A 14121-nucleotide genomic window follows, 5' to 3' on the forward strand; every position below is an offset into this window, starting at 1 on the left:
ATTCATGAATGATAGAAACGCTGGAAAACGGGGCTTGTTTGAGTTTTTGCGTAACATGACTATATTTTCTCGTATATTCAAATTGCAATCCGATGCTCATGTCTCCAGGTTGTGTGAAAGTCGTACTTCACGATTTAGCCACGTGAGGCATGTTGAGAAATTAAACTAATTCGGTAACTTACTTGCGCCACATGAAGAGCCTGGGTATGTGTGGTTCAAAAGCAAATTTGCCAAAACATCCGACAGAAGACGCCGGGCGCCATCGCCGGATTTTCTGCGACACACGTCTCTTAACGCTGTAGCGTCATTATCTGTCAGCGTATGAGAAATTTTGCTTTTAACAGGAAATTACTCCACGTGATTAAAGAGCAATGGGTTTCAGGGCTTATATTCGTCCGGTCCTAGAAGATATAAGTGCCGTTTTGAGCCCGCATCGGAAAGTTCTGAAGACGAAATTGGAACGTATAAAGGGAATCTTATTACGCCCTGTATGCTCGAAGTATAGGTGCACTGACTCGGTAATAGCCATAAGGGCATGTGAATTACAGGCGCTAGAACTAAGAAGGCCGATGTGTATACTGAATCCGTTGCTTTTATTCAAATATTGCAAGGAAAGGTAAAAATAAAGAGATAAATAAATCAGCTGCTTCAAAAACGATGCCTGCGAACAACCTACTCTCTCCTAATGCAACCAATACGAGCCTGCGCTAATTTGTTTCGTCTTCCTTTTTTCCCTAAGATTTTAAACCTATTGACTACATTTCGCAACGTTGTTATGCGGAATAAATATGTATGGGAATTTGAACGCTGCCTAGATAACCATGTTGATAAGTGTGTTTTTGCTTGTTAGTTCGTCGCCATAAAAATATCTGTATTTATGCAAATTCTATTTATTGTGCCCTCCGTCTAACGACCCTCATCAGTGGGTTATCATTACAACTAATTAAAAAAGTCACACGATTCGTGAAAGTAAATATTTAAAAAAGACATGCATCACGTTGGCGGTCTGACACCAATCTCATCCTTGAATTTCCTTAGGCATATGTGGTGAGGATCACCTTCAGACATTGTTAATAAATGCTGTCGTTGTGATTCTTTCCTTAGCTCAATATTTCATCGGTCCTATTCATGGTCTGCATGGCAACTGCACGCACCTGTGCTTGACTGTCGGCGTGATTTTTCTCAACGCAGTACAATAAGCGGCTTCTTCAGTTTGCCGTATATTTTGCAGAACCATATGCAAAGTTGAAGTGGGAGGACAACTGGGTGACCTTCCTCGATGCGATGGTGCACATGGCCTTCATCTGGAAGCCGAAAAGATGCTTTGTCTTGCCTGTGAGGATGCAGTCGATCCGCATCGACCCCATAGTTCAAGCACAGATCACCGCGACGGTCGGGGACGCCGGTGAGCGAGCTTTTTCTTCAGTTGATTTGTTGAATTATTGAAATTGAAATTTTTACATGGAAATGAACAGCGGGACTATGTCGCCCATTTAAGCGCAGTATCTGTGAAGGAGTTAATGCGTTCACCTCGGGTTGTTTGTTCACTTGTCAGCGCAGACGATATAAGTTACACTTTACAGTAGACAGTAAGCGTGAGCTGGGTAATGCCTCCATCGGGTCCTTTGACCACGCTTTCGGTCAGACACAGTGTGGCGTAGCGTAACAAGAAATAGCACCGAGTTGGTATACCTTGGAAATAACCAGACATTACATTGCTTCAAGCCTAGATTTTTCAACCCCAACACCATGACCACTTTCAGTAAGCAAGCTCTGCACGCTTGCATTGATAAAGCGTCTTTTCATGAGTTGGAGAATAAACAATGAGCAACATTTACAGTAGCGCGCACATCCTGCTTTTTGGAAAATACACAGGACAGGAATTTAACGTCTCGAGTATTAGACGTACACTCGGCCACTATGTTTCACGGAACACGAAATCTGAGAAAGAAGCTGAATATCTGGGCAGCATCACAACGCAACCTAGCGTTTACGTTTACAGCCTCTACCCGCATATGTGAACATCATTGTGATGCTCACGCATACTGGCTGCTCGGAAATTGTACGTTTTCTGACATACTGTGGTGCGTTAACTTTTGCGGCTGAGTATTATGTTACGGTCTCGGACTAAATAACTGGCAGTGCACTATGGTGCAGACTTATCGCGTGCTTCTTGTTACTTTTGTTATTTGTCCAAGTACTGTAAATCTGCTGGTCGTGAGGGATGGCCAGGAAGCCCCAACTGGCACCTTAGTGTCCGGAGCATGTATTCGTGTGACCTCATGCGAGGGTGGGTTCTTGGTCCTGTCTTGCGTATCCCACATTTAGTAACCCTGCGTACACTGCCCACTCGCTGCAACGTATAAGCCGTGTGATACTTCTGCAACATGTGTCATGCGCGAATACATGCAATCGGTGTGTTCACCACCCGCAAATGCTCTGTGCTTTCGAGAAATTACATAAAGCGTATACAACATGTGTTTAGTAGCGCAAGTGTTAGAATGAAATGACGTTATCAGTGTAGTGCGCACCATTCGTGAGTAGTTTCTAGTTCATCAACTGGCACTGGTGTTCTCTCGTTTACATGTAAGTCTCACATGTGAATGAATTGGGGGCGCATGCCTCATGTTCGGAGCAGTTTAACTGAGGAAGCGAAAGAGTCCATCTTCTCTCGGACTGACTCCGAAGTTTTAATGCACAAGAGCCAAACTATCCTCTGCGCTATTATTTTTTTGTTAACAAGACTCTGCCTTGCACCTGTCTCGAGAAATGCATCACGTAACGCATTGCTGCTCGAGAAAATATACTGTATATTGCACTTTAATATCCGAAGGCATCGAGAGTAGCCGCGCATGTCACAGTATATATACAGTCCAGAATTATGAAAACAGAAGGAAAGTATAGACTTTCTAAGAAATGATCAGCTGTTAAGTACTTGTGCACTTCAAGATTATATTTGCAACAAACCTGAAAATGCAGAAATGTGACTAGTTAGTAAAAACGATTGTGTCATAATAGCATCTGTTGGCCATTACCAGGCAAATTGTAGTCAACATCGTTGGTCAAGCTTTGATGGACATACTTTGAACGCTGTGACAGGAACACCCTACCTATTCATATGCAAGTGCCTTCCTAGTCTTGCTTAAAGAAATTGCTCTCTTTGCCTACGCTCCTGGCTTTGGCGTAGCTGCTAGCTGCTTCAGCGTCGGTCGGTATTTCGCTGGATATATTCGTGAATATAGGAATATACACACGAAGATGCTGTCTTGCACGGTTGCCTTGTACAGCTATAGTGTGCATTCGCATCTGATGTAGTACGAACCATGGTTGCGCGAACACGAGCTCGACGACAAACAAATCTTCGTGTTCATGCCATCGTTATCCTCCTGTCACCGTCCTTTCATCGCCTTCGTTGAGGTTGTGATAATGCCTTCGGTGTCATGCCGTCGCAACCGTTCCACCGTGTTCATTATCTCGTCATCGTTGCCGTGATCACGCTTCTGTCGACACGCCCTGATAGTTGTTTCATGGCCCTCAATCCGTCGTCGTCAGTCCATGGCCATCATAGCCGTCATCACGCTATCTTTATAAAACCGTTCTGAGTCCATCATAAACACGTCATTGTGATTGCATTATCCTCATTGCATCGTCGACTTCTATTCTTCTCATTCATAATCATGGCCTTACCGTCACTGTGATGAAGTTGTTGTCATTGTATTGTCATTATTCTGGCTTCGTCAGCCGATTGTCGTCATGCTTCCGTCGCCAAGCTATTGTCTTCATACACTCGTTCTCCTACCATCGTCATCACTAGAGAACTGCCATCTGAGTACCGCTGCTGGCTTCCTATCGTCCCCCTTTCTTCATTATTCAGTTTCTCGTGAATGTTTCGTCATCACACAATGATCGTCAAAGTCTCATGTTTGTTAAATCATTGTGATTCAATCTTTCCTAGTCATTGCATGCTTGTGAAGCCATGGCCATTATATCATTATCCTTATTGTGTCGTCGTCTTTCAGTCGACCTCGTCCATTGGGGCTTATATCGTGGACGTGATGCCGCCGTATTTCTTCTATCATCAATATTTCAGCTTCGCCATCTGATTGTCGTGATGCTGCTATCGTCGAGCTAAAGCCGTCATACAGTTCTCACCATCGCGTCATCGTCATGCTATCTTAATAATTCCAGAATGTTTATCCGATTGCCGTCACTTCGTCGTCGCTCCATCTTAACTATAGCTTCGTCATCATGCCGTCGCCTCCCGTTGTCATCACTTTAGTACCTTCGACTTTCTTTATTTGTGATGACTGTCTATCGTCGTGAGTTGATCGTTACGCATGGTCGAGGAGGTTGGGCAAGGAGTTTCCCGGTAAAAGTTTGTCATAGTTGGTCGCACGTTCTGTACTTCCAATTGGTCAACAAACGGCGTGGGCAAATATTCGAAATTTTCAATGCGAATGAAAATCGTTAGTGTAAGGTACTTCGGTCGTATATTTAAATGAAGTGTTCAGTTTCTTGCATATTTATTTATTTATTTATTTGATACGGTCAACCCTGATTTTGGTGTCATTACAGAGGGGGTGATGTGTCAAGAATACATGATACATAATTTTCTTTCTTTATACACCATACAAATTCACTGGCGCTCTTAGTAGTTAACAGCAACAACGAGAAAAAATAAAGGAGCAAAGAACAGTAGTTATACAACGAAAAGTCAACAAAAATGCTCGTAGTAAAAATTCATTAAACATCCTCGCAAAAGAAAGTACCTAATGCATTTTCAAATTCGGCAGAGCCCTCGTTGCTCACAACTGCATAAGGCAATCTGTTCCACATTTCAATCACACTGTGATCATCAAAGCCTCATGTTTGTTAAATCATTGTGATTCACTCTTTCCTAGTCATTGCATACTTGTGAAGCCATGACCGTTGTATCATTATCCTTATTGTGTCGTCGTCTTACATACAAAACTAATCACATATTTTGCAACAACCGCCTATTTTAGCCTCTTCTGATCTGGCAGATAAACAATGTATCGGTAATTATAAAAAGCGTGACGCACGTCAGATATTCCTGAACCAATATACAAAGAAAATGCGCAGTTAAAGCGTTCTTTCTGGTTTTGGGGCGGAAGCCGACATGACAATGTGTAATTTTTCCTTGTAGTCTGTAATTTTGTATTTCCTAGGTATGCACTGTGGCGCAAAATGCATTTCTTGAAACACGACAAGAAATGTATTTTGCGCCACAATGCATACCTAGGAAATCTAAGCACCAACTTGCCCAAGAAGACGTCCTTTTGTAATTTAGTATTTTTGACAACACATATATGTAGCACTTCTTCCTTTTGCGCTGCAGCCATGTCGTTTTTCCCTCCAGTGGCCCTTTACACATGTCTACGGAACTAAAATTCTTTAGCAAATTGTGGTTTGGCAGCCTTTCATTTTTCATGGGCAACCATTTATCTAGCGCTTTTGCAAAGCTAGTCATAGAGCAGCGACTCTTTCTCGGAAAGCGTGCTTGCGGTGAGGCTCTAATGTTGTTGATAGGCTGGTAATGCACATTTTCTATAACATCTCGTGGTTTTGCATTTCAATCCGATCATTTGTCCATGAGAGTTAGTTGTATTTCTTTTATTAGTGTGTGCAGCGTGGCACCTAAATATATACCTATAAAAGTATACACAATAATATAAGTATAAAGTACTATATAAGTAGCCTACTTAATTGTTAGTATTTATTCTTAATTCCAAAAATTTGATAATCGCCCATCTCTAGTCGGAGAACGAGGACATTGTTTTTAATTAACACGAATCTTAAATCAATTTCTGCGGCACGTGGGATCTGTAGTTGTACCCGCCGTGGTTGCTTAGTGGCTGTGGTGTTGGGCGGCTAAGCACGAGGGCGTTGGGTCGAATTCCGGCCACGGCGGCCGCAATTTGATGGGTGGCCAAATGCGAAAACACCCATGTACTTATATTTCGTTGCGCGTTAAAGAAACCAAGGCGGTCCAAATTTCCGAAGTCGCCCACTACGACGTGCCTAATGATCAGAAAGTGGTTACGGCACGTAAAACCCTATAATATGACTGTTTATTCTGTATTTGCTTGCTTCCTTACTGACAGCTGGTATTCTCCTGCAAACATCATTGTACTAACTCGCCATACTATCCACATTTATCAAGAAGGGATGGTATTGCATCTTTCTTTTCTTTCACCATGTCTTCCGTAAAGCCCTAAACAGATGAAGCAGTCAATTTCTTCTAATGCTGTGTTTTATGTTCTTCATGACTATCGAATTAATTCCAGTTCTTCAGCCCCGTCTGATATCAGTTCAGAATGTATTGCTTACTGGTTTAATATTGAACCAGCCCCACCAAATGGAGCTATGGTGTTGAGTGGCGTTTTCAGTTTATCTGACCTAGGAACGTTATATCAGGCTATGCATAGCTGGAAACTGAAGAACGCGAACCAAGTGTTTGTAAACGCCTTTCTTTTTCACGCAACACACTGCTGGCGCCAAAGATATATCATACAGATGCAATTAACGGCATATGAGTGTGCTATTACTTCCAAAATGTCAGGCGTCTGCATAGTTATTTGGCGCAAAGCACGTAGTTCCTTGAAGTGCGTAAGTAGCTGGGACATGGCCGACATAAGGGTGCAAAATGCGGGCCCTCACAAATATATTCGCCCGGAAAGTTAGCCAGCTTCAGCGATCACATTGGCCCAACACTGCTGGAAATCCACTCCAAGTGCGAACAGATTGTCTGCAAACATTTGCGGTGTATACAGTGCATTTTGTCAAGGTTCTTTATTGTATCCATTGTCAATAAAATAATGCTGATGTATCGCACTGCTCACCCCTTGAGGAGCTTCCTCTCCAAATCACGCTAGTTAATATATGCTCATATCTAGCTGACGCCGTAAAAAATAGCACTCATGTGATGCGGCTGTTCCTGATCTTAAAGAATCGTTCGCAGCTTTTTCACACTATTGTTCAAGACACTGGTAATAATTAAATCTTGAACAACTATGAGCTGACATCGCACATGGTTCGCTGGCAAATATCCGTGCGTTAAAAATTGTTCATGAAAGTAGCGATTCTTAACGATGAGATGTTTGACAGCGCTACTACAGGGTGTATAATTGATTCACCGCTTTTGTACGTCTTCTAGCTTCCTGACCAATCGGATTCCTAAATTATTAGATCATTACCTTCGATTGCTGTACTAGGTAATACCTGAAGTCATGAAAACGAGAACACTAAGCGGTTTGTGTTGTCCCTTTCTGCATGTCTCGTTTGTTCCCTGCGGTAACTTCCCAAAATCGTGCACATATCTTTGGGCGCATGTTAGTGAAAATCAAGGTGCACTTTCAGAACACGTGCTTATTCCTCAAATTCTTCATCGTAGCCGATGCTACCCAATGCCTTTATCGCCTATATTTTTAGAGAACATGATCGGCTGATACCAAAACTCACTTACTACGGAAATTTTCCTCAACTGTGGCCTCGTGTGGTTGAAAATATTCCCACGACGGAAGTACAGAGTACCTCTGAGTCTTTGTTCTACTTTGAGGCCTTAAATACGACAAATGAATCATAGTAAACTCGTTATTTTTCTCAACAACGTTTTCTCGTGGTCATATATGCAGGAGTGGATCTCGTCTGTAACCCTCACCACAACACCCGCCGTGCTGGTGGCGTCGAAGTAACAGGCATAAAGGTTAACAGCATACAGCGTCGCCCAAGGCTCCAGACGCCAGTCATTGAAGAGCATCGCTTTGTTCCTTACCTGGACAATGAGGTGGTTGGTAGAGATTGTGAGAAATTTTGGAGAGAGTATGCTGAAGTGTGTTCCTGCATCAGCCGACGTGTCATGGAGAAGATCGAGGACGAGAAAACTCACTCCGACAAAGCTTCTCACAACTTCATCGACATACCAGAAGAAGTGCTGAACCGGTACATCGAAAACATTGCTCCAAATCAGGGCTTACTCCAGCTGCTTGTTACCGCCGACAGAGAAGCCAACGGCGCTGCCTCACTGTCTTCGGCAGTGAAATCTGCACTGCTCACCTCCAAGAAAGATATCGAGGATGATATTCTGAACACCGCAATCCTAGCAGAGGACCCCCTCAGATATATTCTTGATGTAGTGCTCGAAAATACGAGCTCCAAGAAAATTCGTGTGCTAGAATTGGCAGACAAAGAGAGTGTCACAGCCATAGGTCCACGGGTGTCTGCTATTTTATCCATGTACGATGTGCATCTTAAGACTGAATATACTGTCGCACACATCAACCCAGACAACCTCGCACCGGAAGAAGCCCCCGACGGCAAAGTAGCGATCACACAGGATCACCCTTCGGTCCAGGGCTCAGAAACGTTGCCTGATGCTGACTTGGTGGTTGCTTTCTGCGGTGTCATGGGTGCCTCTGTTGACCTGGATACTTTCGCTGAAAAAGCACACTCGCAGTGCAAGGAACACGGGTTTGTTCTTCTCTGCCATCGCGCAGCGCTGACCCCGGCAGAGGTGCTCCTGTCGCAAGTGAGCGGTGTTATCTTTCCAGTTTACTCCGAGGACACCATCACTACAGTTCTTGCGGCTCGTGGGTTTAGGTTGGTGGCACAAAAGTCGAATAACATATCGGCGCTTCTGCTGTTCAGGAAAGTTACCGTAACAGTGGATGCTACCAAGCAGGTGGTTGTCGGCGTGCAGAATGCACACTTCGGATGGGTGGAGTCGCTGAAGGAAAAAGCTGTTGAGTACGACAGGGAGCCAACTGGAGAAAACATCTGGCTACTCGCAGAAGACTCCGGCGAAAGCGGCATCCTGGGTTTAACCACTTGTCTTAGAACGGAGACCATTGGACGTCACATTCGGTATGTATACATAACGACATCTCACATTTTTTTCCCTCAAAATATTATTCATGGAGTTGTAGGGAAGCATAAAAGTAGCTGCACTCCCTTGGAAACTAACCTTAGCGAATTTCTGTGGTTTGAATTTGCAGAAAAATTGTATGTTGCATATTTGCCACAACATGCAAATGAGGAAGATGTTGAAAATGAAATATATGGCTTTGTGCGATTCATACTCAGATGTTTATTTGCACGTGACGATAATTGTTGCACTTATGTTTTAGTGTGGCCGAAAAAGAAGCAATTGTTTTTGTTTGTGCAGCACAGGTGGTACCCACACTTCGTGTGGTATGTCATGCACATCCCCGTGCAGCCAGGAAACAATGCAGTATTTTGGCGTTATTGTCAAAATTTACAACATAGAAGCACAGATGTAATGTTTGGCCCTTGACGACGGGACACGGCAGCGTGCGGAGGCACCGCATCCGTTTGAAAGAAAGAAGGAAATTCGACCAGAAAACATCTTGCGCACATATTGAATCGAGACGTACTTACACTCTTGGTTATCTTCACTCCTGGAAGGGTCGCTGCCTTCACTTTTAGGAGGAATTGCAGGGCCATAAAACTGTGTGGGAGCCATTTCACTTCTCCTAAGAAAGTAAACCATGCACACGTTGTTGCATTTGCGCAACATAGTAACGTTCCGTCGCCAGGAACAAACTATTCCGAGAAAAAAAAAGTTTTTTTTTAATCTACAGAGTCAGGAGGATGTGGAGCTTAGGGTAAGAATTTTTCTGCGATTTCTCTTATGGAGAAATACATTTACAATTGACAAAACTTACCTGTGTCACTGTTCACGGGCGCGTGCAGCCTCTGCCACGTTTGTTTTGCTAGAAGATGCGAAGGGTGAGCACAGATGGGAGCACAGGCGCGGTTTTTTAGACGAATGTTGCGGGTATTTAACAACGTGCGCAGGCAGCTCCAAATGGACTTTGGTTCTGTTTTTAACAGCGTTCATCGGAATGTTGCCTAAATGCAACAAGTGCAGTAAAGGGTTAACATGCAAAATTTTGTTGAATCTTAAAATTTGGCGCCTTGGCGCCTTTGGGTTATTCTCTGCTACCACACGATGGCGGTCGCGAAGAGGTATATTTAGCTTCAGGTCATCATCATCATCATCATTATCATCATCATCAGCCTGGTTACGCCCACTGCAGGGCAAAGGCCTCTCACATACTTCTCCAACTACCCCGGTCATGTACTAATTGTGGCCATGTCTTCCCTGCATACATCTTAATCTCATCCGCCCACCTAATTTTCTGCCGCCCCCTGCTACGCTTCCCTTCCCTTGGAATCCAGTCCGTAACCCTTAATGACCATCGGTTATCTTCCCTCCTCATTGCATGTTTTGCCCATGCCCATTTCGTTTTCTTGATTTCAGCTAAGATTTCATTTCTTCGCGTACGTTTCCTCACCCAGTCTTCAGGTAAAAAACATCAACTCTATTCGATGGCCTTCTAGCGTGAAAGTCGTGCGTCCATGGCACTGAACACTCTTTTAGATACCGTATTCACGCTACGCGTTTACCGGCGACAGTTGAGTGTACACGTACTTATAATATTGAACTTAAGCTATGTTCACACTACGGTCGTAACGCGCGTAACAGCTCTTTCGGCGTATCGAACATAACGGCTGTAAAAACGTTACGGCAGTTAAGCCGGCACCTTTGTTCACGTTTACTGCTGCGTAAATTACGGCTTTTACAACAGGCCAATCAAATTTGTAGCTGCAGAATCGACGTCACCAGCGGTCCAATATGACTGCTGTCAACATGCGAGCGCTGGCCGAGATCGAAGAAATTCACGCTCGAAACAAACTTATCGTCATGTATTCAATCGCCCATAGACGACGAAGGCGACGCAGAAGGGTTTGGGTGCAGCAAGTATTACTCGATAGGGCCGTGGACGGCGATTTTCACATCCTTTTCGCCAATCTCCGAGCTGGTGACGCTGGGATGTTTCATAACTTTATGCGCATGTCGCCCCCGCAGTTCCGCTTCCTTGAAAACCTAGTGAGACCACTCATTGAAGTTCGGAGCACGCACCTGCGGCCATCGATTTCCTCAGCGGATAAACCACATGAACTGAAAACAGCCTCGCAAGACGCACTGTACGAACTTTCACGAACACAGCCAACCTAATCATGCGCACGGAATTGTGGAATGGAACTTCCAGCGTCCGGAGCTGTCTGCCGACGGGAGGACGGAAGTGTCGTCACCGGTTGTTAAAAACCGAAAGCTTATCGGTCATTGGCTGTGTCGCAACGGTCGTAATATCACAGTCGTAAATGTTGCCGACCCTTTAACACTCTCACCCACGATTTATGCGTGAATTGCGCACGTTGGTACCTTTACGTTCGCAGTCTGAACAAGACGCATACGCTTGTTGCGCTTCCGCTTACGCATGTTACGAAAAATCGGCGCCTTACGTACGTAGTCTGAACATAGCATTAGCAGTGTTGTATGAGGTAGCGTGGTACTCAGTGACATGAGCGATAAGAGGGAACACTGACCTCTCCCAGTGGTGAAATATATTATTACAGCCACTCAGTTTGCTCTGTAGCAAAGACCGGGAGATATTAATAGCTTCTGCCCACTGTTTATGCTACTGTCGTTGTTCACATTCATTTAGGCGATCTGAGAACTTTGGTGAAAGAGGAAATAGCAGATGGTGACCTCTTGTTTAATTCATCGACGGCGACTCAAAAACCCAATACTAATCTCATCATACTAATCCCTAGGCGCCGACGCTTCGCTTCTCATCCCTTACGTACTCCGTCTTGAGCAACGAGCTTGTATCTACCATTACAAGCGCTTACTTTCATGCATCTGGCTTTTTTCCACGGCCTGTGCTTTCACCTGTGGGTGGGCTTCTCCTCACGCCATCTCTGCTCATCAAGCTTACCGCCAATCCGACGACTGCGTACTCCCGCGCCCTCCTCTCTCTCTTCGGGCTGCGGAAGCGGTTTCTGGGCGCAGGTCGGGCCCAAGCACCACTGCCTTCCACCATAATGATATCGCAACAAAAAATAAAAAGAGGACTACTAATCCTGTATTGCAACGCGCGAGGCGTAGCTCACGCGTTCTTTTGTTTTTTTTGCAACACGATGACGAAAGCCTCGAATAAGAAAATACTGCAAAGTCTGGAACGCAATCAAACACTCCGGCTCTTATAATTCAAAAAGTTGGAGCGAAACCTAAATGGTAGCGACGCGCTGCAAGCACTCATTCTGATATTGTTGTCTTAATAACACTTAAAATTGCTTTCACCAGCATTAGACTGGACATGTTATCGACAGTGAACGTTTATGCACGTTAACCAGACCCTTAGCGCTGCAGACTTCACGTCGCCTTCACGGCGAAGTGGACAGACGGTAAAATAGACAATTGAAATACTATTTTGAACTATGCTTGCAACCGCAGCGCTCGCGGTGTGATCTGCCTTGATTTCTGCTTTGTAAAGAGAGAAAAAGATGCGTCACTAACATTAAAATAAATAAAGAAGCACGAAATTATTAAACACGTATAGTTTACGGACGTGTTCATTCTATTTTGCACAGGTGCGTATTTGACGCCAGCGTTAAAGGTTCCAATAGCGTAGCCCACTTCAACCCCGCCAACCCTGCCTATAAGGACATCATAGAGAAGGACCTGGTCATGAACGTCTACCGCGATGGACAGTGGGGATCCTACAGGCACCATGCTGTCCAGTGGTGTAAGTTGTTCGTTGTTGTTTGGTGTCTTTGTTCTTTCATTTTAAGGCTAAAGCCTTACTTGCCTATGTTAGCAATTCAGCGTCGCGATGATGTAACCAGCGCAAGAGTGAACACGGGACACTAGTAAGCAGCTATTACTACTACTAGTGACAAGGAAAACGCTTGCCCTTGTCGCCTTACTAGTGTTCTGGACATGGGACACGTGCATAAGTCTGCACGTGCAGTAGTGAGTGAAAAATTAATTTTTTGTAAGAAATCTTCGCAGTCTGTAAATATACATTCATTGCTGTTACATGTGTCAGATCTTCACATGATCGAGAAGACGCCAAGAACGCTGAGGCGACTATTTCATAAACAGTGATAATTTGTGGGAATAGCAATGTTCTTTCTCAATAGACAAATTTTCCTTGGAATCGGTGAAAGATGTCGAATCTCATTATAAACTTTGTCTTCTTTTTTTTCCTTTTACGTTATAATTTCGGTTTTAACTGAATGATTTCTCCGTTCACGAAAGGACTTTGCTTTCTCGCATTTCTTGTACCTTCATAGGAAGATATTTATGTACACAATAATTGACAATACATTTAAACTTATCCCATAACGTATTGAGCTCAGCTACCCCATAAAACGATTCCAGTGACATTCCCATGTAATTTAGGATGCTGACATCATCTGTTGCAGCGAAATTTTTTCCCTGTATTGTTTTTCTCTTTAGCTTGGCTGGCAAAACCTTGAATTGCGATAGCAATGATATGAACACTACTGGCGCATTTCTGCCGTCGCCGTCGCCGTGAGGTTCCGTATGAGTGAAACAGTGTGAGGGCGAGCCGGCCAACGCGGTTCAGCTTTGCATGCGCGAGCGAGGAGCGCGGCCCGAATGCGTGCCCTGTCCTGTGGCACGCGAGGCAAGGGAGGTCAGGCGAGAGAGGAAGGGCGTTCTTCTCCACCGGCTGCTACGGTGTCTGGATGTCCTTCTCGCCCACCGCTGCGTACAGAGTGGAGACAACCGCGGCGTCTACTACGGGGTTGGCCCGGCGATTCGCAAACGCTGCAGTAGACACCTTTGGTGGACGCCGTAGGGACACGTTGCCGGCGCTCTTAGTTCTTGAAAGCAATCTGCAACGTTGCCGCAGTGCGCGCCAACACGGGCCCCATCTTCAAAGTGATCTGCAATGTTGCCATAGTACGCGTAGTGCCGGTAGCTTCGTCAGCGCTGTGCATACAACGTTTAATTCGCCTTGAAGTGACAGATGCACGGCGCTCTATTGGCTGGCGGCTGCGACCGAAGTTCTAAATCACGTTTTCTCAGGCAGTTTACGCTGTTGTCAAGCGAGATGTGTGCGGGCGGGACACCGTGCTGGTTATTTTAATTAAAACACTTTGAGGGGCTAGTTTATTTTTTTAATCCAAGGTAGAATGTGTAAGCGTGACTGAACAAGGACGTTGAAAGAAGCCAACACAGAGGCAGCGCTGTCGTTGTGTGTC

The 14121-nt window shown here is 44.7% G+C and overlaps 1 protein-coding gene across 1 annotated transcript in view; it reads left to right on the forward strand.

Moving 5' to 3' along the window:
• The window catches only part of LOC135910185 (fatty acid synthase-like), a 136917-nt gene that overhangs the window by 87178 nt on the left and 35618 nt on the right, over nucleotides 1-14121 (forward strand). Inside the window, exons 15-17 of the mRNA XM_070524610.1 lie at nucleotides 1232-1405; nucleotides 7656-8883; nucleotides 12481-12635. Coding sequence (XP_070380711.1) covers nucleotides 1232-1405; nucleotides 7656-8883; nucleotides 12481-12635 — 1557 coding nt within the window. The remainder of the gene's footprint in view (nucleotides 1-1231; nucleotides 1406-7655; nucleotides 8884-12480; nucleotides 12636-14121) is intronic.

Source organism: Dermacentor albipictus, chromosome 8, assembly GCF_038994185.2.
Source record: "Dermacentor albipictus isolate Rhodes 1998 colony chromosome 8, USDA_Dalb.pri_finalv2, whole genome shotgun sequence".
NCBI classification, from domain to species: Eukaryota; Metazoa; Arthropoda; class Arachnida; order Ixodida; family Ixodidae; genus Dermacentor; species Dermacentor albipictus.